The sequence below is a fragment of the Exophiala mesophila genome (genome assembly GCF_000836275.1).
Source record: "Exophiala mesophila strain CBS 40295 unplaced genomic scaffold supercont1.4, whole genome shotgun sequence".
Taxonomy (NCBI): Eukaryota; Fungi; Ascomycota; class Eurotiomycetes; order Chaetothyriales; family Herpotrichiellaceae; genus Exophiala; species Exophiala mesophila.
In genome coordinates this window covers 1,558,623-1,581,383 of record NW_015622507.1, presented here as the reverse complement: position 1 = coordinate 1,581,383, position 22,761 = coordinate 1,558,623, and the positions used below count along the sequence as shown (strand labels likewise).

Sequence of the window (22,761 nt, the reverse complement as noted above, 5' to 3'; positions counted from 1 at the left end):
CCGCCATGACCGTGGCATCCAAATCTTCAGCCGAGAGCGCTCGCGGTGATGGTGCAATCTCCAGGTGATATGCCACCGTCAAGAGACCAAGTGAAGAATCAAGACCTTATACTAACCAAAATACCAGCCCTTTGTCCACCTTGCCATTTCCCAAATCTCCTCGTACTCCTGGAGGCAGCTTGCGACGGCTAGCCAACAAGATAAGCTTCTCCAACTTATCATCTCGCGGAAGATTGAGACCGTCCCCGTCCCAGGAGAGAGTGACGGAAGCGGGGCATGTGCAATCTTCACTGATCCAGGCTCGACGCGCTTCAATCAAACCCCTCTCGATCATCACAACTGCGTTCGATCAGCTCGATTTCGATCCTCGCTCTGCAATTGAGACACTTCAGACCCCTCCAGCTGAGACATCACTGAGCCATTCTCCCTCCGTTATCATGTCTACTGACAGTCCCAGAGACCGCAGTATCATCGATAACATGGAGAGATTTGGCAAGCAGGTCGAACCTTTTCCAGAGGTCTTCACAACACGCGCACTCGCCATCAAAGAGCGGCTCTTGAAAAAGGCAAACGAGAACTTACACAACCCTAACTACTTTCCAGACCCTCCACCTGACATGTTTCGTGATCAACTTGCCCAACTCAACGCACGCAATTCGGCCGGTCAAGATCGAGAGGAAGATGAGAAGACGATCAGAGCAGCAAAGTCTTTCACCCAGTTGAAGCCTTTGGACGAGCCCAGCTTGGCTGACGGTGCCTCGACACCCTGTCAATCTAGCAGCTTCAACGGAGATACAACCCATGAGGTTCCAAGAGTCATTACTGCTCCCTTCACCTCACTGATCAATCTGGCCCCTCCAGATCCCAGCCAGCATCCATCCTTCCATCCAAACCCACCATTGTCCACGAGTGGCGCACCTCTGATGATCACTACCTCAAGTGCAGAGGAGATTCGCAAGTGGGCACAGATGAAACGCAAACACGAATCTGAAAAATGGACAACTCCACGCACCAGTACCGAATCTCCCAAGCCAGTCAGTAACACCTTCACCACGCCCACTTCTGGATCACATTCCCCTATGCCTACCAACCTCGCGAAGGGTCCATCCTTGGATGAAGCAAACAAGCTGTTTCTGGGCGGTCATACTCTCAGTAATATCAGTCTTGGTCATCCTGACAATAGGGGTTCGGGCGGAAACGATAGGCTCCAGGGATCATTGGGCAAGAGTTCACTTGCTAGGACATCTTTTGGTGCCGACCACGAAGAGACCGACATTCGTGAGATTCTCTCTGACACATCGCCACTGATCTTCTCCACCCCGAAAACCAGTCGTACCCCCAATGAGAGCTTCAGATCAGAGGCCACATCATTCACTTCGGAGGGATCGGAGAAGAAGACAGGCCTACGCAAGATGTCCAAGTTCTTCAAGAGCAAAGCAGACAAATCCGAGGGTGCAGGCACACAGGAATTCCTTGTGACCTCCAACTTTCAGCGACCCGATCTGGTATGCTGTTCTCACACCAGTTGAATCAAATGTGTACTAACTGGCATAGGAACATTATCTGCGACGAACCTCGAATTGCTGGTCACGCGATTACTATGAATCGGACCCCAAGCCAAGACATCCCTACACTTCCAAAGGCCGGTACTCTCGCAATTTGCGTTGTACTACTTGCCTCGAGACTTGCTGCGCAGTTTGCGATCGTGCTTGCTGTGCTTACAAGGCCGCCGTCATGGCAATGGAAATCCACAGCAACCATCCAGAAAACCTCAAAGTGGCGGAAGATCGAGTGCTCGAAATCACAAAGGTGTTTCCCTACGGACGAGAAGCGCCTACGTTCTTGCAGTGCACAAAGGATGACGAGACTGGATGTGGCCAAATGGTGTGTCCTGATTGTTGTGGCATTTGTCCCCTTGAATATTGCGGAGACGTCCAATGTCGCAAGTGCAAGTCCGATCCTTGGGATATCTGCGACTGGCATGATGAATGACGTGACAATCCTGCGGTTGGGTCGATGAGGAATGACTTGACACTCTTGGGGGTAGGGTCAATGATGAACGACGTGACACTCATGAAGTTGGGTCAACGATGAGCAATGTACAGAGTATGGCGAATTGGGATCGTGGTTGTTATTGGGCATGTCAAAAGTACATATGGCAGGAGCGATCTGCCCGGGGTGAATGTGGGCAACGAACGTTGCGACAGTCGCTGATGTCTTCGAGACACGGACTTTGCAAGGCCAAAAGAGCAACTGAGATGTTCAAGCGGGATTTCACTCTTCTATGAAACCACGGGCGAGTTGAAGGACTTCGTACTGTGGGAATGGTTGAAACCTACTCGACATGAAGTCCCAGTTGCGAAAAGCTTTTAGACAGGAAAGAACTCATGTAAAATTAATACTGTAACAACTGAAAATCAACAAGAGAAACAACTACTACTCCGTAGATGACTTCGACTTAGACTTCCAACCATCATCAATTGATGACAAGGATGTATGGTCCTTCTCTTGTTGGGCGAATACCCCTTATTAATCAAGACACGTGTGGCACGTGCAATAATCCCCAAAATTCAGCCTTGGAGTCAACTCTGCACTTCAACTCCCAACCCTCGACCGTATCAGATTCAAGTCTTGGCATTAGCCAAGACGCACAATTCAGTGCCCGACCCACCAGCACCGAGTCTCACAGATCTGAAGGGCTGAGCCAAATGGCCGAGAATTGAATTGAAACTGCGCCCGTTTGTGTGTCCCATTCTCAACCTCACTTCCACCCAACAACCAATCCTCACCACCCTCATCATCACCGGTACAGCATCCGCAATCATCCAAGATGCGTACCTACGACGATACCTTTAGCGGAACCAAAATCTACCCGGGCAAGGTCAGTTTCCTCCATGAAATCCAATCGAAGTGTCGAACGTCACAAGTGGGATGGGAATGGAGGATATATTTGTTGGAAGATGGAAGAGCAGATCACACGATATTATTATCATCGTCTTTCGTGCATCGGCACCGAGGATAGATTCGTGTCGTGATGGATTCTGGAAAGAGCTGGAGTCAATGAAAATGAGATTGAGGGACGTGGCGAGGATGATTTTTACGACATTATGGGCTTTGACATTTCATCGAACATTCGGCTGACCTAGTTTGTGATGATTACAGGGCAAGCTCTACGTCCGTGGTGACAGCAAGATCTTCCGCTTCCAGAATGGAAAGACCGAATCCCTCTTCCTTCAGCGAAAGAACCCTCGAAGAATAGCGTGGACTACTCTGTTCCGTCGCCAGCACAAGAAGGGTATCTCTGAGGTTAGTAATGGCGCGATTGTTTTCTATACTGGGTATGTCGCGATGGAGGGGTTTGGTCGGGGAACGGTGTCTAGTGCTGGAATGGTTTGTTCGGATTCTGTTTGATATGGCGTTGCGACTGTGATCCCCCGGATCGGACTACTCTCCCGTGATGGGATGGTTGCAAGTCACATCACGTCAGACCAGACCAGATCATATCAGATCAGGCCAGGCCACACCAGCGCCGTTATACGACCAAATACCCCCGTCGCGACATAAAGAACCACCCTTACCGCGAACGCGATACAAGACACGGTCAACTAACTTGATATCTTTTCGGTCATAATAGGAAGTCGCCAAGAAACGCACACGCCGAACCGTCAAGCACCAGCGAGCTATCGTCGGTGCCTCTCTCGATGTGATCAAGGAACGCCGCACTCAACGACCCGAAGCCCGTGCCGCTGCCCGTCAAGCCGCCATCAAAGAATCCAAGGAGAAGAAGACCGCCGCCGAGTCCAAGAAGAAGGCCGAGAAGGCCAAGTCCGCTGCCAGCGCCGCTCGTGGCCAGGCCCGTGGTGGTATCTCCTCTAAGCAACAGTCCAAGGGTGCCCAGATGAAGGTCCAGGCCAACACCCGATAAATGCACTGCGATGCAATGGCATGAGGATTGGGTTCTGGAGTGACGGTTGATGGATGATGTTTCATGGTTGAGCTCGATGATGAAAGAGATACCTACTTTGGTCTCGAGAGACTTTGAATCAGACATGGGGGGAAAGGGGAGAAAGATTATCTTTCTATTCCCTTGGTCTTATTATTGCACTGTGGTTGAAACTGCTTTGCAATCGAGGACAGAAAGGAGAGAGAGTTGTATGATGCGGTAGTGGTTGGACCAGGAGTTGCAGACAGCATGCACTGGTCACTCTCCTGCTTGCTTACTGCCGTAAACTTTACTCTATTACCTGACTTGTGTCTGCCGTTGCTCTAGCAAGTCAAGGATGAGAGAAAGAGAGAAATGAAAAAACATCAAGACTCCACAAATGAACTGGAATTGATTTGCGAAATGGTGTGTACGGTGTAGTTTTAGATGTGCTACATGCGTGCAGGTGATGTTGCCATGAACCAACCACGACCTACGCCGCAAAGTATCCCCTAGATGATGCCCCATTTGGCTTGTCCCAGGTCTGGTCCATCGAATGCATCATTTCCTGTATGATGAGTGATGTGTGCTCCTAATATGTACAATCCTCTTGACCCAGTCGTCTCATGGCAGCTGTAGGAGTAGAGTACTCGGCATATATAGCCAAGTCGAGATGCCTGAAATACATATCTCTCGTATATTTTTATTCAGTCAGGATCGATTGACTGTCGACTCTCCCTTTGCGGACGAGCTGATGAGAAGATACCACGGCGGCTGTGTTGAGATGTTGGAGGATGCCACCACGGGGATCGTGTGGCGTATTGATCTGATGTGCCCGTGGTAGAGTGGCAGAGTCTGTCATTCGGGTGGTGTCAAGGGCTCCCTCTAGTCATTGATGCAGACAAATCTTCAGCAAGACTCGTGGCAGAGTCCTTTGGTCGACATGAACAGGCTCCCCTCACAGCAAACGCCTCTTCTTAGTCCAGCAGAGTCCTTGGGAAGCGTATGCCCACAACCCTCCCCAATATATCATATCATCCTCAATCGCCCAAACTGGTCCCAAACTTATCAACAAAGAAATCCTCCGCCTTTCTCAAAACCTTTGCGTCCTTGGGTCTGATATTATGCGCTTCTTCCGGTAATTTCCAATTATTGACCCCCCACCACCACTTCCGCACCCTAGCACCAATAGTCTGACCCTTGAATTTAGTACCACGATTCCAATGTCTCCATCCAAACATGGCCAGATTCCACAGTATACCCTGCGTCAACGGCAGGATAACCTGGTCGCGAATCGTGATAAAGGCAACCATCCATTTTGTCTCTGCGTTCTTGATGCTCGCTAGATACGATTGCTCGAAACGGAAGTCGGGAATGGGAGGGAAATCTCGCCGTCGGGGCCGGGGGCGGATTACTTCGCTGGGTATGGTGGATGTGGATGATGTTTCTGATGTTAAGGAGTGGGAGCGTGAGCGTGATTGAGAGCGAGACCGAGTCGGTGATAAGGAGGGTGACTCGAGTATAGCAGGGATTTTCTTGGATGCTGCTGTTGAGGGATTCAGGTCATGTGTGGGTGATGGGTTTCGTTTGATGGAGACGGATTGGATCGCCGAGGCGAGTTCCATGGCTGGGTTGCTTGCCATGGTTGATGGCAATATCAAGGAGAGAACACAGACGAGTATGTGGAGGGGGCAAGGTGCCGTCTAGGTGCAAGAGGTGTGATGTTGCGACTTGTACTGGGTGTGAATTTATCTATATGAAACAGCGAAACTGATGATCTGAGGTTGAGAAGCTCCAGACTCCAGACATCAAAGAGTCACGTGACCTACGTCTCCATATTCTTGCCACAACTACTCAGGTGCCTAGGTAGTCTTGACTTTACATGTATCTCTTGTTGATTGATGCTCGCCGCCATCTAATCTGGTATACCCTAGAATGATCTATTTCAAATTCCATCCCATCTATTCGAGTTATGCTGTACGAGCAAAGACAGACAGGACGTCTTTATACACTGGCCAGCTCTGGAGTGTCGCCAAAACAAGCGAATTGAAACATTGCTGGGTAACGATCTCCCTTGGTACCACCAACATCATTGATCGCCTTTCTGATTCGGCGGTCATCTTCTGCCGTGAATTCAACATTGACTGCCTCGGCGTTCTGGTGCAAGTACTTGACATGTTTGGTTCCTGGAATTGGAATGAAATCTGTCGGAACCATTAGCAAAACCGAAATTTCCCTCAGTTCAAGAGTTTCTGAAGTTTCTAAACTCACCTTCACCCTGTGCCAAAACCCAAGCCAAAGCCAATTGCCCGGAAGTACAGCCTTTTTCATTGGCAATTGAAGTTATCACATCCACCAACTTGAGATTCTGAGGAAAGTTCTCCTCAGAAAAACGAGGAAACATGCTCCGTAGATCCTTGGGATCGAAATCAGCTCGACTCTTGATTGCACCGGTGAGGAAACCTCGACCGAGCGGAGAGTAAGTGACGATCTTGACACCCAATTCCCGGGCCGTGGTCAAGAAATTCGTCTCGGGAGATTCGATCTCGAGCGCAAAAGGTGAGAATTCCATTTGAGCAGCCGCAATCGGGTGGATCTTATGAGCCCTTCGCAATGTCTGTGCAGAGCACTCAGAGAGACCAAGATAACGAATCTTGCCTTCCTTTTTGAGATCCACCATTGCTTGTACGGTCTTCTCAATTGGCGTCTTAGAGTCCACTCGATGTTGGTAATACAAATCGATACGATCAGTCTGCAGACGCTTCAGACTAGCTTCACATGCTTGTTTCACATATTCAGGGTCGCCACGGATGAAAAAGCCTCCCTTTTCCATGATGTTTCCGAATTTCGTTGCGAGGAATATCTCGTCGCGGCGTCCAGTTTCTTTGAACCATCGACCAAGAAGTTCTTCATTGGTAAACGGGCCATACATGTCACTGGTGTCCCAGAATGTGATGCCCATGTCGGCGGCAGCGGTGAGGACTTTCAATGACTCTTCGTCGTTGGTTCCATTCGATAGGACAATCGACATGCCCATACATCCAAGACCAATCGCGGAGACGAGATCATCTCCAATTCGGCGTTGGGGGAATTTGGGCGCCATTGTGATAGGTATGTACTATATTTTGGTTGTGAAGAGTGATCTATGTATGGGATTCAAGGCTTGGTGTATATTAGTCGGCTTGGGGTCGTTGCTTGTCTGACAGGCTGTCTATGGCAGATATATACAGTCAAATATACTGTCGAACGGGACATCGTCTAATATTATATAAATATGAAGACTCTTGTTCTTTTGTAGTACTTTCCATTAAGATGGTCCGAGCCATCTCGAGGCATCGGGCATCACGCTTGTGATTGGGTTGGTTAAGTCCTAACTCCGACATAGCCTTCCTACAAACTCCATGATCTTTGCATGTTAGAATCCAATAGTAAAAAAATACAACAGCATGATGTGGTCCTGCCATACAGGGTCCCTAAGTCCGATTTATTAGATGCCCCAAAAAGGCAATACTCTTGCGAGCAAATAGCCTTGTTTTCGTGTATGGCGGTAAGGAGTCTAGTGAGACCCGCTTCTATGCCATCGACAGATGGAGATGAAAGTGGACGAGCTCTCCACCATTGTATATTCACATGCAGACAATTAGATTGGGAATAGGAGAGTCTACTGCTAGGGTCGCTTTCGACTCTTTCGGTGACCATGATGACTATACTTGTCCTACACGGGTCGGCTGTTGGCGAGGAAGTCGTTCCGGCGGCCTAAAATAGTCAAGAAAACATACCTAGATAGAGCCCAGGATTGTAAACAACAAAAATGACAACCATCGACGCCCTATCACTGCAAATACCACCCTCTCGACTCAATCTCTTCTTGACTAACCACTCTCCATACCATCACACAATCAAAATACAGATACAAGACGATGTCAAACACATTTTCCACCGAGGCACATTGTAGATGCTTTGGACTATCGATGGAACGATTCCAAGCCAACCGCTTCAGCAGGATCCACTTATTACTCGGTAGACCTTCCCTTTCCTGTTGTTCCAATCTGTCCCAATTCTCCTCCACTTCAGTCACGTGGGCGGTGAACCAACATTTTAATTTTGCAGGAAGAAACCCCACCACGAGATGAGAAGAGACCCTCACTACCAAAACATCCACCTCAACATCATCCTGGGAGACAAAAGTTACCATTGGATATACTACATACTATCTTCACCTTTTTGTCTCAAACCAGCGCCCTTATCGCTATTTCCCCTACTATTACGCGTCCTCACAAAAGCTCCAAGTCCATACCTTCACACACACTATCCCCCGTCATCATGGCAACCCCATCATTCAAGCTCCTGTGTTTGGAGAATCCGCTCCTCGACATTCAAGGTCAAGGGTACGTACCGTTCGAACGGGGTTCCCTCCCCCCTCCTCCCCTCTTCCTATCTCCGAGTCGACACACCTAGCTGGTCCTCTCGCTAACCCTTGACCGTCTTCCTCTATCTCAGTGACCAAGCAATGCTGGAGCAATATGGATTGAAACTCAACGACACCCTCCTTGCGGAGCCCCACCAAATGGGTCTCTATGAAGATCTCATCAACAACCGCAATGCAAAGTTGATCCCCGGTGGTGCAGCCCAGAACACCGCTCGGGGTGCTCAATACATGCTCCCTCCCGACTCGGTCTGGTATATTGGATGTGTGGGCGATGATGAGTACGCGAGCATTCTGCGACAGAAGTGTAAAGAGCAAGGTTAGTAGTCCGGGACATGACAAAAATACGTACCTACCTAGGACCTACATGGTAGAGGTGTACTGCGAAGCAGTAACTAACCCCCCCTTTTCGCTCCTTTTAGGTCTCCATGTCGAATATCTCGTGGACCCAAAAATCCCGACCGGAAAATGCGGTGTCATCATCACCGACCACCACCGAACCATGTGCACACATCTGGCCGCCGCCAACGAATACAAACTATCACATCTCCAATCACCCGAAATCTGGGCCAAGGTGGAAGCCACGACGACGGCATTCTACGTTGGTGGATACCATCTGACCGTCTGCCCGCCTGCCGCGTTGGCTCTAGGAAAACACGCCGCTGAAACCAACAAAATCTACATGTTGAGTCTGTCGGCCGGTTTCATCCCTCAATTCTTCAAGGATCCTCTTGCCGAGGTCGTGCCGTACTGTGATTATATCTTTGGAAATGAGAATGAGGCCAAGACCTGGGCTGAGACTGCCGGACATAAGGATATCAGTATTCCCGAGGCGGCCAAGTTGATGGTGGAACAGCCTAAGGTTAACACCAAGAGACCCAGAGTTGTGATCATTACCCAAGGCACGGAACCTACAATTGTGGCGATCAAGGAGGAGGGTAAGGATGCTGAGATTAAGGAATTCCCTGTTGCGGCGATCGAGGCCTCTTTGATCAACGATACCAATGGAGCTGGTGATGCCTTCGCTGGAGGCTTTGCCGCTGGTATTGTTGAGGGTGATTCTCTCGAAGTGGCTATCAAGAAGGGTCATTGGCTGGCTCGTCTGGGTTTGCAGGAGCTTGGTCCCTCGTACGCCTCCCTCATTACCCTTCCTCATACTTCTTGTCTTCTAATGCTAATGACATTCTCTCAGATACCCATACCCCAAGCAGACCTACAAGGCATGATCAATTATCCAATGTATGGAGGGTCATCGCATCAACTATTAGAGTGCAGGGCTTCAGGTCATTCGCCAGATTGCCGTACCAGGAAAGTGGCATGATGCCACTGCTATGCTGCCTGCCAACCACAGTTTGGTATGGCAATTCTGACGCCTCAACGCGTTCAGCCTCATTCAACAAGGCTGTATTCCTGGTTTATGATACCATGTCCTCCACGACTTGTTAAACGAAATAGATCACCATCTGTGGTAGAGTTGGCGCCTCAGGCGAGGAGAAAAGGCAGGACCGGGTCAAAGTCCGATGATAAACGAAGCTATAGCACAAAACACAAGTTCGGGCGAACGAGCAGCCTCGCTCCGCGCGAACCCGAAATAATGCCACCTGCATTGATATGCTGGAAACCCTTGTCGAAGATGGCCTGGTACATGATCGAGACTCACGCGGCGCTCTGCCAAATCAGGGACTGCGGGACCGTGGACTCGAGCCAGACCCTGCCCTCATCCCAAGTAAAGGCTTGGGAGCTAACAACAGCAAAGTCATAGTCTCATCCTGCCTGTCCACTGGTAGGGGCGCCGCTACTCCTAGGTCGAGATTCCCCAATGGCTCCGAACGAAGCTCTTTGTGGAGCCTGGCGTGAAATAATCTCTCCGTGAACCGAAGGGGAGAATGACTGTACTGCAAAAGGTGATGACGAAAGTTGCGACTGCTCCAATCGAGGTCCCCATATTTTTAGATGTGCTGGTGTCTCCGAATAGTGGCTTGACAATGTCGCTTGGAGCAACTCTGCGGGTGATGACCTATCTTGCAATTGTTGCTCCTGTTGTGCAAGATTGAGGCGAAACTGCGCTTGGGAATTGGTCGTAAACGGCGTTGGAAATGTAACTGTACTCGGCCGAGGCGATGATCCAGGCGTCTCACCCGGGAGAGGTGCAAAAGGTGAGTTGTATATGCTAGGCAAGTTCGGCCGACTTCCAACCGCGTCAGGTGGAATAAATGGGCTTGTAGGTCCCTGATGAAGTTGTTGTACAAGATCTCGAGCGGTGAAACTAGAGCCTTGAAGATGCGGCAGCGCGCGATCGGAAAAGGATGACGCCGTTGGAGTTTTCAAGGTAGGAGTCAATGGTTGATCAGGCACCATACTGCGAAACCCAGCACGTTGTGCGGGCTCGGGGTGTGTGAGATCATTGACCATATTCTCCATTGTTGATGTTGCAGATTCGGTCACGCCAGCTTCCGAGATGTTGTCGGCTTGTGGAGGAACATCTTGTGAAAGCCTCTGTTTAACTCTCCCCAAGTCGACATTGTCGGGATTTACGCCGTGTATGGACGTCGAGTGAAGATCATGAACGGGTACAGGATGGACGTCTTGAATGGGTTCAATATCAAGAGCCACAAAACGATTTCCTGCAAATTGCAACGGCACTGATATGCTCCCAAATTGTTCCTAGTGATGTTAGAAATCCCTTTAATTCTTTCCTTAATAGCAACTCGAGGCCATAACATACCTGGTGCCGGCAGAGGAGAATTCCATCTTTGACCAGACTCTTGACACGAGAGAGCATCTCATCGTCCACACTCCGTGGGCCAAAAATCTCCTCATTGTAGACAGGTTTGAGCATGTCCTTAGAGTTGAACATATGTTGTTTTCGGACTAAATCGATAAAAGGAGAGAACCCAATCGTATCGGCGTCCTCACTCAGCAAGTATGGAACCTCGACAATGTCAATGATTGGAAAAATGGCAACCAACATGCTGAGTGTTTCGGCATAGATATGCCAGAATGTTCTCATTTGAAGTTGTAGTTCGGTGCGCGCCATGAGCAGTTCGGTGGTACTTAAGAGCCAGCTGCTGTAGAGGCGAAGGTGCGGAAGGATTCGACGCGTGAGTGCCGTGAACTCGACAGATTGTGGAGATGATGAGGAAAGCTTCTCGGCACGTCTTGTAGCATGGAGTTCAGCGAGTAAGAGCCGTAAAAGTAAGAAAAAGGTGCCGACGTTGAGCTGTTGCAAATTACGAAACGGTTGAATTTCCGTGCTGCCAGCTTCAAAGAGGTGAGAAATCTTGCTAGGAAATGAAGTGGTTGGTTCACTTACCACGAATCTTCTGAGCCACAACCTCTTCAGCAGCAATGTTTATCAAGCAAAGCTTTCGAGTGTTGGAATCCGACGGCTTGTCCTTCAAGTGATCTCCGAGTCTCCGTAACATTTCATCCAGCTGGACTTCATCGCTGACGAAGGTGATGTCTGCACAAGAAGCGTGAAAAACAAGAAACAGATCACAAAGTGTGCCATCTTTCTCCGTGTTGTTTGGCGAGATAGGTTTGCCTTGCAAAGCCCGGGCTCTGATCTTTTTAAATTCGAGTTCAAGGTTATTCGGAGCCTGAGGGAAAGGATTCTCGACAGAGATGGACCGATAAAGATAGTAGACCGCTCGAAGGTGGTCTTGATCCTTGAGAGCGATGACAGCCAGTTGGTTGTAGGAGGTGCCCCAAGTAGGGTCAAGGGCTATGGCAAGCTCATAATACCCTTTCGCAGGACCCCAGTCGGGAGTCTTCTTGGGGATTTCTGACTCCCTATAACGGGACAGATCACCAAGCTGGACGAGACTCAAGTAACAGGAATGGACGATATGCTTTTTGAGCGAATCATCGACCTGAACAAGAGGATCTGCGGTTAATGCTACAGACAGTGGTCAGACGCCGGAAAGGGAGCGAACCAGATCAAAGATGGACGCACTGTCAAGATTGAACTTCTTTGCCACTTGAAGAACCTCGGGAATGTCTTTAAAGTGAGAAGCCAGTCGTTGAATGTAACCACGATAAAAGCGTTGGCTGGACTTGAGGAAGTCGAGATATAGCTTTTCAGCTTTCCGTCGTTCCACATGTCTCTTCTTGCCTTGTTCGTCTTTGAATTGGGTGAGGAAAGGTTTGAATTTCTGATTGACCCTTGCATGCAAGTCCCAGAGACGGACTTCAATTCTTTCACTTCCGGCCTGTGTAATGTCCAGAAAGATGAAGTCCTGACATGCAGATCGCAATCTATGGGCCTGGTTAGAACACGGGTATGGAGGGGAGCCACCAGGGTCTTACTCTGCCAACTTGGGCTCGAAGGAGGGGTAGACAGGGTCTTTGCGAGACAAGTTGTGGGAGAGGTCATTTTCTAAACGTTGTACATGTCTAGGTTGAATTAGCACAGATCCTGGGTGCGTGTCGGCGACGTCAATCTCTCACCTGAGTGCCTTGCGGGCAGGTTCTTCCATGGCGAATTGAGGTAGGGATACTGGATCATGGCGACCACGATCTGGGTCAAGCAGAGTGCCTTGAACAAGCTGGGCACCGCGTCAGGATACGATCCATTGGGACAAAGTTTCGCTTCCTGGCTCGGGTCAAGGACTGAGACCTAGACCGAGAGGAAGATGTGGAGGGACGAAGCGTCACACGTGGAGGATGTTCGAAGGACCGAATGCAGGCTCGAAACACATCCAGTAGTGATCGAGCAGTAGTCAAGGGTGGTAGTTTACTCAGATCGAAGCCTGACGATGGCTTGTGAGTTTGGTGGGTGTGAGTGTGGAACCTTGTCTAGGTACTTAAATGTGAGAAAGGAAGCGGGGGGACTCCGGGCGACGAATCGACGAATCGTGACCCCGAAGACGCCTAAGGGAGCCTTTTGCGGCGGACTGCATGCGCCTATAGGCGTGCTGCCTCGCGAGGATTATGCCTGGCTCCGTCCTGCACGTTTGTTCAGCCTTGCCAAGGAATAACACGGCAGATCATAATTCATTCAAATGCATCTCTAAATTTCCTCACCTGGAAGCAAGTCGCATCTCATGAGGTATAGCATTGAACAGCTCTCCATCAACACCGAGTGAGCGAAGGGCCACTCACTCAGCGACTTCGCTCTGACTCGACATCTGACCCGGCAAAGCTGCTGCGGCAGAATATAGACATGGCCAACAATTCCATGTCGATACGGCTCGCGCAGACATGGCGGTCGATCAGCAAACCTTCAATTTGCAATCGATGTGTACAGTCTCGCAGAAGTTTTGCAAGTCAAGCAACAGCAGCAGCAACACCGTCGCCGCAGATTGATTCCGATTTAGAAGAGGCATCATCCTTGACATCGTCATCCGCACCACAGTCATCATCTATCGCCCAATTAGAGCTCCAAGCCTTTGACCCCGTCAAAAATGCTCGAGCAAGAACGAAACAATTGCCTCGAAGCAGGTAATTCTCACCCCTAGTAGATTCATTCAATCCGATCACTCTCTCCTAACCATCAATCCCTTCAGATATCAATTCCGAAGTCCGAAATACGACCGCGGTCCTCTCCACCCACATCAACCACCTGCCCCATCCGATCCCTCGAGTCGAGAATTCGTCCCCGGCCCGTTTTCCAAAACCCGCATGGAACAATTCTATCATAACATCATCGCCCCGGATTTCATGACCATGTGCTACCAACACACACCACCGGGGTTCCGACCGCTCGAGAAAGCTCCTCGTTTACGGTCCTGGGTCGGCGACTCACCCTATTACGCGAATCGAATGCTCCGTGGCCCAAGAGGAGGAGATGTTCTCCGACTACTGCGAAAACCCATCACATTCCGCAACGTACCGCAAGTGGAGCGTATTACGCTCCATTCCTTTGTCAACCAGGCTGTCAAGGGTGGTTCAGCGCCACTCCACGTGGCTGGTATGGTCTTGCAAGCCATCACTAATCAAAGAGTGGTGACGCACAAATCCAAGCATGGTGAAGCTAATTGGGGGTTGGTCAAGGGTCGGACGGTCAGTATGACGGTTGATTTGAAGGGAGAGAATATGTATCACTTTCTGGGCAAGTTGATCAATATTGCCTTGCCGAGGATAAAGGATTGGAATGGAGTGAGAGCCACGACTGGAGATGGGTCGGGGAATCTCATGTTTGGAATTGAACCTGAGGTTGTCGCTATGTTTCCGGAGATGGAGGTCAACTATGACGCCTATCCTCCCAAGATGATCCCGGTATGACTTGACTTTGGTTTGAATCACAATGACGTTCTTCGCTGACTATTCGCAGGGAATGCACATTACTATTCATACGACAGCCACCTGCGACAAAGATGCAAGGTTATTGCTCCAACAACTCGGAATTCCATTTTGGGGTAAAGTTGTCAATTAGATTCTCCCAAGAGAGCCGCTATTTGGTTCTTAGCAGCTATTTTCCTCACGACATGATGGAACTAGGTATTGGCTGTCGTGCCAACATTGTACAATATAGTTCACGGTTGAGACATATGTGAAGGCTTGTGCACAAAAATGTGAATAGCGTTGATATCCGGAGGGTATATTCGCATGGATGCGAAATTCCAACTGGACGAGATTTCATCAATGGTCCTAGAAACTGTTCTATTCTGCCAGCCAGACCTTCAAGACAGAAAGCTTATTCGTGCAGCTGGTTCAGCGTAGCGTCGAAAGCTATCTTGCAATTTTTGTCCCAACAAACTCGGTCTTCTGAGGTAATTCACCACGTAGCAGCTCCAGTGACCAAGTAGAAAATCAGTTATCATGTTGGGCTACTGGAGGTTTTGCAGGATACCAGCTTCGAGCTGACCCCAGAGGCCGAGAACTTTCATGTCACCTGTAATCACCCGAGGGAGTTAGCCATGATATGCATTGAGACGTGTGTTTATATGGAGCATGTTGTGTAAGAAAACTAGGGACGGCCGTTATAAACATACCAAACGGAATAATTTGTGAGGCAATCATGCCACCGATACCCTAGGGAGGGGATAATGAATTAGTTTGGTTGTCAATGCCATGGTGCGAAGGAACACCACTGTCTTAGTGATATCCAGGGAATCCGAGTACATACCCTCGTACGGTCTGCCCACCAGAAGAGATTAGGGAGGCCCGCCCACCAGCCTGTGCCCTTGCTATGAACAGCAGAATCTTCGAGGTGGAGGAAGAAGGTCAAACCCCATCCTTGAGGAATGTCATGGGGCTCAGGGTAAAGTTCTGGCAGAGGGTTGGCGAGGTCGCGTTTCGGTGGATCGATGCCCTAAGATGAACAAGTCACCAGTCAGTCTCCTCGAGCAAAGAACACCAATGATTGGCCTGGCTACTGTCCTTACCTGACGAGCAAAGTTGGGCATGTCTGGAATCTGTTCACATTGAGAATAAGCCTTGGGGTTTCTCTATGCAGAAGCCATCTCGACTCACTTGGTTTGTAAACATTTGATCTACCGTCTCCTTCTTCAGAATTCGTTGGCCTGTCAACGGACTCTCGCCATCGTTTAGCAGTGTGGCAATAATCTGGACGTATTCAGTTGGCTTAGCAAAGCACCCAGCTCCACCTTGTTGGAAGGTCCCGTCGATTTCCTCCTTGGTGGTAGCATAGAGGGGCTTGCGGTTCAAGTGACCGCTGGGATGCAATCGAAGGCTTCCGTCTGCTGCGCGGGAATTCATGTAGGCCAGGTTTCGTTTCATGACCTCATCTGGGAACATGTTAATCTGTTTCAGGCCCAGGGGCTTGAAGATGTGGTCCTGGAAATAATCGTTGAGTTTCTTGCCCGAAGCTCTTTCGATCAATTGACCGGCCCAATCAATGTTGATACCGTACTCCCAGGCTTCACCGGGTTGATTGACAAGTGGTTGAGAAAGATAATCATGGTACGAGCCAGAAAACTCATCCAACCCTTGAGCACCAGCCCAGTCGATGAGTCGCTGGTCGAAGAACGAGTAGCCGAATCCAGCTAACGCCAGTCAGCTACACCCAAGGAAATGGGTGAGTGGCTTCATCAGGGTTGCAAACCCGACGTACCTGTATGTGATAAAAGCATTCGAAGAGTGATACCCCTTTTCTTGGGTACTAGCTTGCCGTTCTCAAAGACTTGGACTGCTTTTAGTTCCTAGAGCCACATTGAGTCTTGTACCTCTATGAGCACGTTAGACTACTCACGGGAGCCAGTTTCTCAACCAGATCGACATCGTCCAGAGCAAGTTTTCCTTGCTCAACCAACTGGAGAGCCGCAATTCCCGTGATCATCTTGGTGCAACTGGCGATCCAGAATATGCTGTCCATCGACATGTTTTCTTCCTTGCCAACACCCACCTTGCCCGAAGCATGCTCAAAGATGATTTCGCCATTCTTGTTGACAGCTGCAAAGACCAGACCTGGAGCTCCTGTGGGATCAGCAGTCACAGCATCGATCTGAGACTTGAGGTTAGGGATGGCGGAAGACGCGATTTTGGCCATGGTTAATGTTCAGGACGTCAGGAGAACTGCAATAGAATCAAGATAGAGGACTAGCAGACTACCAAACAGGAGAACTTTTGCAAAGCTGAACGAGACCTACTGGTATTTCTACTGGTATTTGTCAAGTTCAGACAGAATCCCCCACCTTGCCATATGCTTCCGGAGCATAGGAAGGTGGGGATTTATCTCTTGGATAGGGCAGTGAAGTGCTCCACTCGTGAACAGACATCCGAGGGTGAGTTCAGGATTATGATTGATTCCATTGGCAAGTAAACGTGGCCGATACTTGATTTGGACGTCGACTCGACAAGACGACGTTAGCTGTGATTTGACAAGTAATGATGAAAGCTGAATGGGATTCGTTTCTTCGGGGCTCCGCAGGCTGACCCAAGAGGAGAGGAGGAGTGGAGGAGAGGGGCAAGAGGGGATTGAAGAGGAGAGATGGAGAAGAGGCGGATACCTGATTGATTGGATGTTCGAAAAGAAGGAATATGGGACGCCTGCGTGGCCTGGGTCGCAACTTCCCTTCAGCCATAATTCATCTCCGGGAAAACATAGATCCTTCCCGGCTACGCTAGTCCCTATATGAGTTTCCAACGTCTCCTCTGGTTTGATATCACCCTCATCTTTTTTCAATCAGTCCATTCGACAACCAACTAACACTGCAGATGGGAGCTGCAGGCTTGCACCCCGTTTGCCAGCTCGTACCGTTGTTTGTACCTGCCACCCAAATATGACTATGAAGGTACTCTCCCAACAAACAATCTGGTCAAGGTCTGTGAAGATTGCATATGACAGGACCATGGATCCTGCCGTGATCACTCATAAGTTCAACACATGACAGTCTTTTTCGCCGTCTACTCCTTCCTGTTTGCAAACAGCCGTCAGAGACATCGAGTCTTGTCGCCATGCTGACTCTAAATCTCACCAAAAGAGTCAGAGCTGCAAGAATGACTCGGGTCTCTCATATATATATCTTATGAATTTTGCCCTTGAGCCCCATCCTATCTTTCATCCCCACTGCTCGTGTACTACTTACTATCCAGACAGTGTCTCCATTGATTGAATCTCAACTATCACCAAAAATCACTATGGCAGCCATGGCGTCAAATGAAAACCTTGCGATCTTTGCAGAGCAAATGATGAATATTGTTGACTGCAAGAGTGATAAATTCTCCGAGCAAGTGATGGGCGAGGTCTATTCGGACATCCATGGCAACATCATGTTGTTCGTTGGCAATATTTGGGCGGACAATACCTACGCGGTTAGCACAGAGTGGCGCGAGGAAGCTGAAGACTATCTTCTGCCGAGGCTGAATCTCGACCCTTCAATCTTGGACCAACTCGGTGCCAGCTACGTAGCCAAGCGAATCATCTGGAATTTGGGCCTTCAATACGAGCTTGAAAGACTGATCTTCGATCGTCCCTACCCCGTGGGAGTTTTTTCCGAAGATGAGTACCTCTTCGAAGAGGCTCCGCAGGACACCCAATCTACTGCGGTGAGATACCATATTCGCCCCCCTCCCTCCCAAAGCACATGCATAAGTACTAACACATCCGGGTGATATAGGATGGCCTCGCATGGAGATCAGAGGCAATCCGAGAGTTCATGGGTAGCAGGCGATTCCAGGAACAACAGTTCGAGGCATTCAATGAACTTGTCGAAGAAATTGACGTTGGCCATGACCGATACTTCCCAGATCGTCTGGACGTCGCGACGACAGATATACATCTGTACAAAGACATTTTCAAGAACCGGATCATCTATGCATCCATCAAACTTCACCAGGCCTTGCGATGCACCAAGAACAAGTACCGTATTCGTCGCCTCCGCGTTCCTGCAAATGGCGACCTACGAAATATAACCGATGGTGCCTTTTTCGATGCCAAAGACATGGAACCCCTTCCGGCGGAGGATGTTGGCGAAGGCGCCGTTGTAGTCGTTTGCATCATTCCAGTGATCGTGGGATTACCAGACTATCTAATAACGAACCCTGGCTGGGTGGTCAAGGTGCCTGAGCCGTCAGAGCCGACTGATTCGTCGCCTGCATTCTCGGATGAGTGAATGGAGTGATTGGGATGGATGGATAGTCTTGCTGGGCTTGCCATGCGATACTAATGGGATGTGATGGTGGCAGCCATCATTAATGTATACTACTTAATGGGATGAAGTGATGGGCAACATCATCACTTAGTGCAAGTTCTTCGTCAGACCGACGAAACTGAACCTTGCACAATCTTATCTTGGTATAAGATATCTTGTTTGCTTGCCGATAATGTCTTGTTTGCTTATCTGATTTCTTGTGTTCTTGTGCCTTTTGTGTTCCTGCTACCAGCTACCACCGAGAGTTCACATTCTTCTTCTTCCCTTCTTTCTACCTACTGTCTCTGCACATGAGATTATAAGTTTCCGTTGACAAATCCTCGCATTCTGAACGACCATGTCGACAGCTTGCGACGAGGGTTTGAGAATGAAGATGAAGAGGAGAATGTTGACAGAGACAGGGATGGCGAAAGGGGCGGGGAGAGAGATAGGAATAGGGATAGGGACCGGACGAAGACGTGATTTGGCTGATGTCAGGTAAGTGGTATCCATCCATTACTGAACGAAGCTGAATCTCTCAATGACCAACAGTCTACTATCTATGCTTATATTCGCTAATTGGGACCGAGACGGATCTGTATATCAATCGCCTTTTCCCCAAAGGCCACTAAGGCAACATGATCATAAAGTATCGTAAAGATCTATCGACTCATGCGCATCAAACGACGCTCGAAAAGTTCAACCCCAGAAGCAGCGCCAGAATTGAATGCTACCACAAAGACATGGTCTAAAGACAATAGCCCATAATCACATCTTCACATGATTGTGCATTCCCGATCAGGTTTTTGACCGTCTGCTCGAACTTTACTCCGTGAAAGCCTTCCACGACTCTTTTCTCGTTTGTGATGTTTGTGTGAATCTCCATGGGTCTGATGAGATGCCGCATTGTTGCTATTGCTCGGCATTTGCAGGCTGCTCCTTCTAGAACCCAGTCCATCCCCCACAGGAGTGACATGAACCTCCATCTTCGGAGCAAGGTCTGCCGGGAGAACTTCGCGGCTTCTCCTCGCCAACTTTGATAATCGGCGTCCTAGTCCACCCTCGTTGCTTTTGTTCTGAGATGCAGACAGACCTGGTGAAGAGGATCTGGCAGTGCCGGAGTCAGCAGGAACACTGAGCTTCTCACTGGAGTACTCCGGTGGCAAATCGGTGAATGAAACCACACTCGTTCGTCGTTCCCCCGTGGGAGACCGACCTCTTCCATTCTGTCGGAAAGGAATCTCCAAACTGAGTTGGCTCTGGGCCACTTTGCTATCCTCTGACGGATTGGTGAGGGTGGATGTTGTTGACAATTCGCTCAGGGAGTAGTTATTATCAGCGGCCGAGGCTAGACTTGTTTCGCCGGCTGTGATATTGCTGGGATCTCCGTCCGTGGGCATGATTTGATAGAATAAAAGATATGGTGTCTCTTCTTTGAGGGCTTTCTCGATGTCGACCATGGTGATGCGATTAGGTGCAAGATCGTCAAATCTCATCCAAGTTTTGGTGTGGTCTGGGGCAAAGCTGCTGTCCGAGGTTGAAGGAGGTGCTGTACCTCGGACCAGCGCAATGTAGTGGCCAGAGTCAACCGAATTGCCTCGATGACACACAACCGATTGCAATGAAAGCTTGAAGACGCCATGGAGGGCACCAATCTCTTCCACGTGATCATCTTGGATAAAATGAGGAACTCCAATTTCGACGGGAATGTCTATCTTGGTGTCGAGACGGATGGCTTTGCCGGCAGGTGTAAAGGAGTACCTTTTCAAACAGAGGCCGAGCACCGGACGTTTAGTAGAAAAATGAGCAGCAACCTGAGCATCGTTGGTCGGTGCGTTATCCGTGTACCACGCTAAGAAAGGTAAGTCTTGAGAATGAAAGAGAATTGTGTCACTTACGAATCAAACTGAAAAACTGCCAGGCGGGCATCATCACCTCTTTACGGACACTACCCGCGCGGGGTCGGCCGGTGGAATCCTTCGAGTTGATAGTTGCCAAGGAAGTGAAACCACTTTCGTTTCTGGAAGGCACATAACGTTCCTGGATGATGCTAGGAGCACGATGCCTGTTGGAAGGTCTAAGTGGAGAAATTTGACTGGGGGATGAGGACATGGGAGTGATTGGAGAGGAATCGGAATCCAACTCCACGGTCTCGATGTGGATAGCGTTTGACTTTCTGATGGAATTCATGGTCGAACGTCGTTCCATATGTCTCCGTACTTCAATACGATTGTTGAAATACTCCTCTAGACACTCTTCCAGAGTAATTTCCTTGTTGCTGTCGGCCCATTCCTGAGGAATAGCAACCTCGAGGAGGCGCTCATTGACGAATTTGTGATCATCAGTTGCGTCTTCTTTGCCGGTGTGGAAAATATCCATCTTCAACGTCATCAACGGCAGCTCCAATTTACCAGTGATAAAGGTAAAAGCTTCAGAGGCATCTTGTTGGTGCAAGTCTCCTGCTTCGGTCCAGCCACATTCAGCGATGACCTTTTGTAAAACCTCGGTGATATCAGTGGTGATTAATCTGCCTGAACGGAGAAGGTTGACCCAGAGTCGGATCACAAATGCCAGTTTGTTTCTAGACACATCGGGGAATGAATTATAGAGCATAGCCTCGAAGCTGTCGAGGCGCGAAAACATGGAGAAGAGGGTGGAATCAAGGTAGCAGGTGACAGCATGTCTGTTTTGAGCGCCAAGTAGTTTGGTTCGAGGATCAAAGGGTGTGAGTATGCCTTCAGAGGCATCGGACATGGCAAGCAAGAGAGCGTAGGTGGAATCCACGTCTCCGTTGGTGTTAGTTGACCGCAATGCCCAGAGAATTTGGGCATCACGAATATTGACACCCTTGCTTTTCATCAGGCGTTGTCGTAAGGTTTTCATCTGTGGTCTTGGGGTTAGCAGGTCATCTTCATACAGACATGAAGGGGCTGTGTACCTTCTGCTCCTCGAGGATATCAGCCGAGTTCCCACGAGCATCAAAGAGGCCATAGAAGTCAGCAGCGGAATTTGGATCCACTGGCTTTGGAACGTTGGCAGGACTTGGCTGCGAAGAGTGGCGGGTTAGCTTGCCAGTCAAGATATCCAAAACCAAATTCAGAAAGGAATGGAACAAGTACTGAAGAGCCATCTCTGCATCGAGAGGGTGAGCAGAAACCAAGACAGCAGTGGGCGGGACTTGACATGGACTAGGGTTCGTCTGATTGATTGACTGACGAATGGATATAGGGAAGGATGGAGTGATCGTTGACTGCGTGGTTGAAGGATGGGGAAAACTCACCGCAGATGACTCTGACTTCTTTCCTGAACTGAGAAATCGATGAGGACTGTGGCTATGCCTTACACTGTGGCTGTAGCTAAGGGAATTGGAACTGGAATTGGCAGGAGCAGAAGCATGACTATGGCTGTTGTCGCCATCTCGGTCGCGCTTTCCCTCCCGCTTTGAGAGAAATCGATTGATTCCAGTCATGGCAGTCGCGATCGTGCGCACACTTCTATAACCCCACCAAGTTGATGTAACTCAACACACAAGTCGGACGGGAACTGTAAGACGATGCAAGACTGCATTTATATCGAGTAAATTGCCAAAAATTGAAGTCTGGATGTGGGGAGGCGCAGATCTTGTTTGGGAATGTAGTCGCTCATCTCAGGTCGTCAGTATGGCCGGCTTTGCTAATCTGTGATATAATCAGGGTAAGAAGACCCAGCACCTGCGGCTGGAATAATCCCAAAGACCTAAAAGACTCGTGTCGGATATTTCTAGGAGAACCAAACTCTACATGACCCGAGATATCAGAAATGCGGAGGGGCCAGAGGGGTCCAGATCCAAAAGGCCACGGAGGCTCAGCTTCACATCAGGCTCTTGAATTGCCCGTAGT

General features: G+C 49.3%; 8 protein-coding genes across 8 annotated transcripts; 4 read left to right on the top strand and 4 right to left on the bottom strand.

The window, feature by feature from the left end:
- Window positions 1-5: 5 nt before the first annotated feature.
- PV10_05767 (uncharacterized protein) lies at window positions 6-2,189 on the top strand (the record flags this gene model as incomplete). Its single annotated transcript, XM_016370484.1, has 3 exons — window positions 6-64; window positions 128-1,505; window positions 1,555-2,189. 3 exons carry the CDS (start codon window positions 6-8, stop codon window positions 1,990-1,992), a joined length of 1,875 nt encoding a protein of 624 aa, XP_016222777.1. The 3' UTR covers window positions 1,993-2,189.
- A 529-nt stretch (window positions 2,190-2,718) lies between these two features.
- On the top strand, window positions 2,719-4,415 carry PV10_05766 (60S ribosomal protein L24-A). The gene is made up of 3 exons (XM_016370483.1): window positions 2,719-2,881; window positions 3,163-3,306; window positions 3,635-4,415. The coding sequence occupies exons 1-3, from the start codon at window positions 2,831-2,833 to the stop codon at window positions 3,923-3,925; spliced, it is 486 nt and encodes a 161-aa protein (XP_016222776.1). The 5' UTR covers window positions 2,719-2,830; the 3' UTR covers window positions 3,926-4,415.
- On the bottom strand, window positions 4,328-5,653 carry PV10_05765 (uncharacterized protein). Its single transcript, XM_016370482.1, has one exon. The coding sequence runs from the start codon at window positions 5,563-5,565 to the stop codon at window positions 4,963-4,965; it is 603 nt and encodes a 200-aa protein (XP_016222775.1). The 5' UTR covers window positions 5,566-5,653; the 3' UTR covers window positions 4,328-4,962.
- Window positions 5,654-8,083: 2,430 nt separating this feature from the next.
- Window positions 8,084-10,793, top strand: PV10_05764 (uncharacterized protein). The gene is made up of 4 exons (XM_016370481.1): window positions 8,084-8,310; window positions 8,423-8,667; window positions 8,771-9,476; window positions 9,541-10,793. Exons 1-4 carry the CDS (start codon window positions 8,246-8,248, stop codon window positions 9,572-9,574), a joined length of 1,050 nt encoding a protein of 349 aa, XP_016222774.1. The 5' UTR covers window positions 8,084-8,245; the 3' UTR covers window positions 9,575-10,793.
- PV10_05763 (uncharacterized protein) lies at window positions 9,088-13,098 on the bottom strand. The gene is made up of 6 exons (XM_016370480.1): window positions 12,798-13,098; window positions 12,657-12,743; window positions 12,304-12,605; window positions 11,662-12,246; window positions 11,074-11,609; window positions 9,088-11,012 (listed from the first exon to the last, which is right to left on the bottom strand). Exons 1-6 carry the CDS (start codon window positions 12,824-12,826, stop codon window positions 10,113-10,115), a joined length of 2,439 nt encoding a protein of 812 aa, XP_016222773.1. The 5' UTR covers window positions 12,827-13,098; the 3' UTR covers window positions 9,088-10,112.
- A 303-nt stretch (window positions 13,099-13,401) lies between these two features.
- PV10_05762 (uncharacterized protein) lies at window positions 13,402-15,047 on the top strand. The gene is made up of 3 exons (XM_016370479.1): window positions 13,402-13,790; window positions 13,856-14,567; window positions 14,623-15,047. The coding sequence occupies exons 1-3, from the start codon at window positions 13,513-13,515 to the stop codon at window positions 14,722-14,724; spliced, it is 1,092 nt and encodes a 363-aa protein (XP_016222772.1). The 5' UTR covers window positions 13,402-13,512; the 3' UTR covers window positions 14,725-15,047.
- Window positions 14,872-16,932, bottom strand: PV10_05761 (uncharacterized protein). Its single transcript, XM_016370478.1, has 7 exons — window positions 16,504-16,932; window positions 16,366-16,453; window positions 15,765-16,297; window positions 15,677-15,706; window positions 15,418-15,603; window positions 15,284-15,323; window positions 14,872-15,183 (listed from the first exon to the last, which is right to left on the bottom strand). The coding sequence occupies exons 1-7, from the start codon at window positions 16,798-16,800 to the stop codon at window positions 15,119-15,121; spliced, it is 1,239 nt and encodes a 412-aa protein (XP_016222771.1). The 5' UTR covers window positions 16,801-16,932; the 3' UTR covers window positions 14,872-15,118.
- A 2,524-nt stretch (window positions 16,933-19,456) lies between these two features.
- On the bottom strand, window positions 19,457-22,731 carry PV10_05760 (uncharacterized protein). The gene is made up of 4 exons (XM_016370477.1): window positions 22,164-22,731; window positions 21,822-21,929; window positions 20,782-21,766; window positions 19,457-20,735 (listed from the first exon to the last, which is right to left on the bottom strand). The coding sequence occupies exons 1-4, from the start codon at window positions 22,350-22,352 to the stop codon at window positions 19,660-19,662; spliced, it is 2,358 nt and encodes a 785-aa protein (XP_016222770.1). The 5' UTR covers window positions 22,353-22,731; the 3' UTR covers window positions 19,457-19,659.
- Window positions 22,732-22,761: the final 30 nt, after the last annotated feature.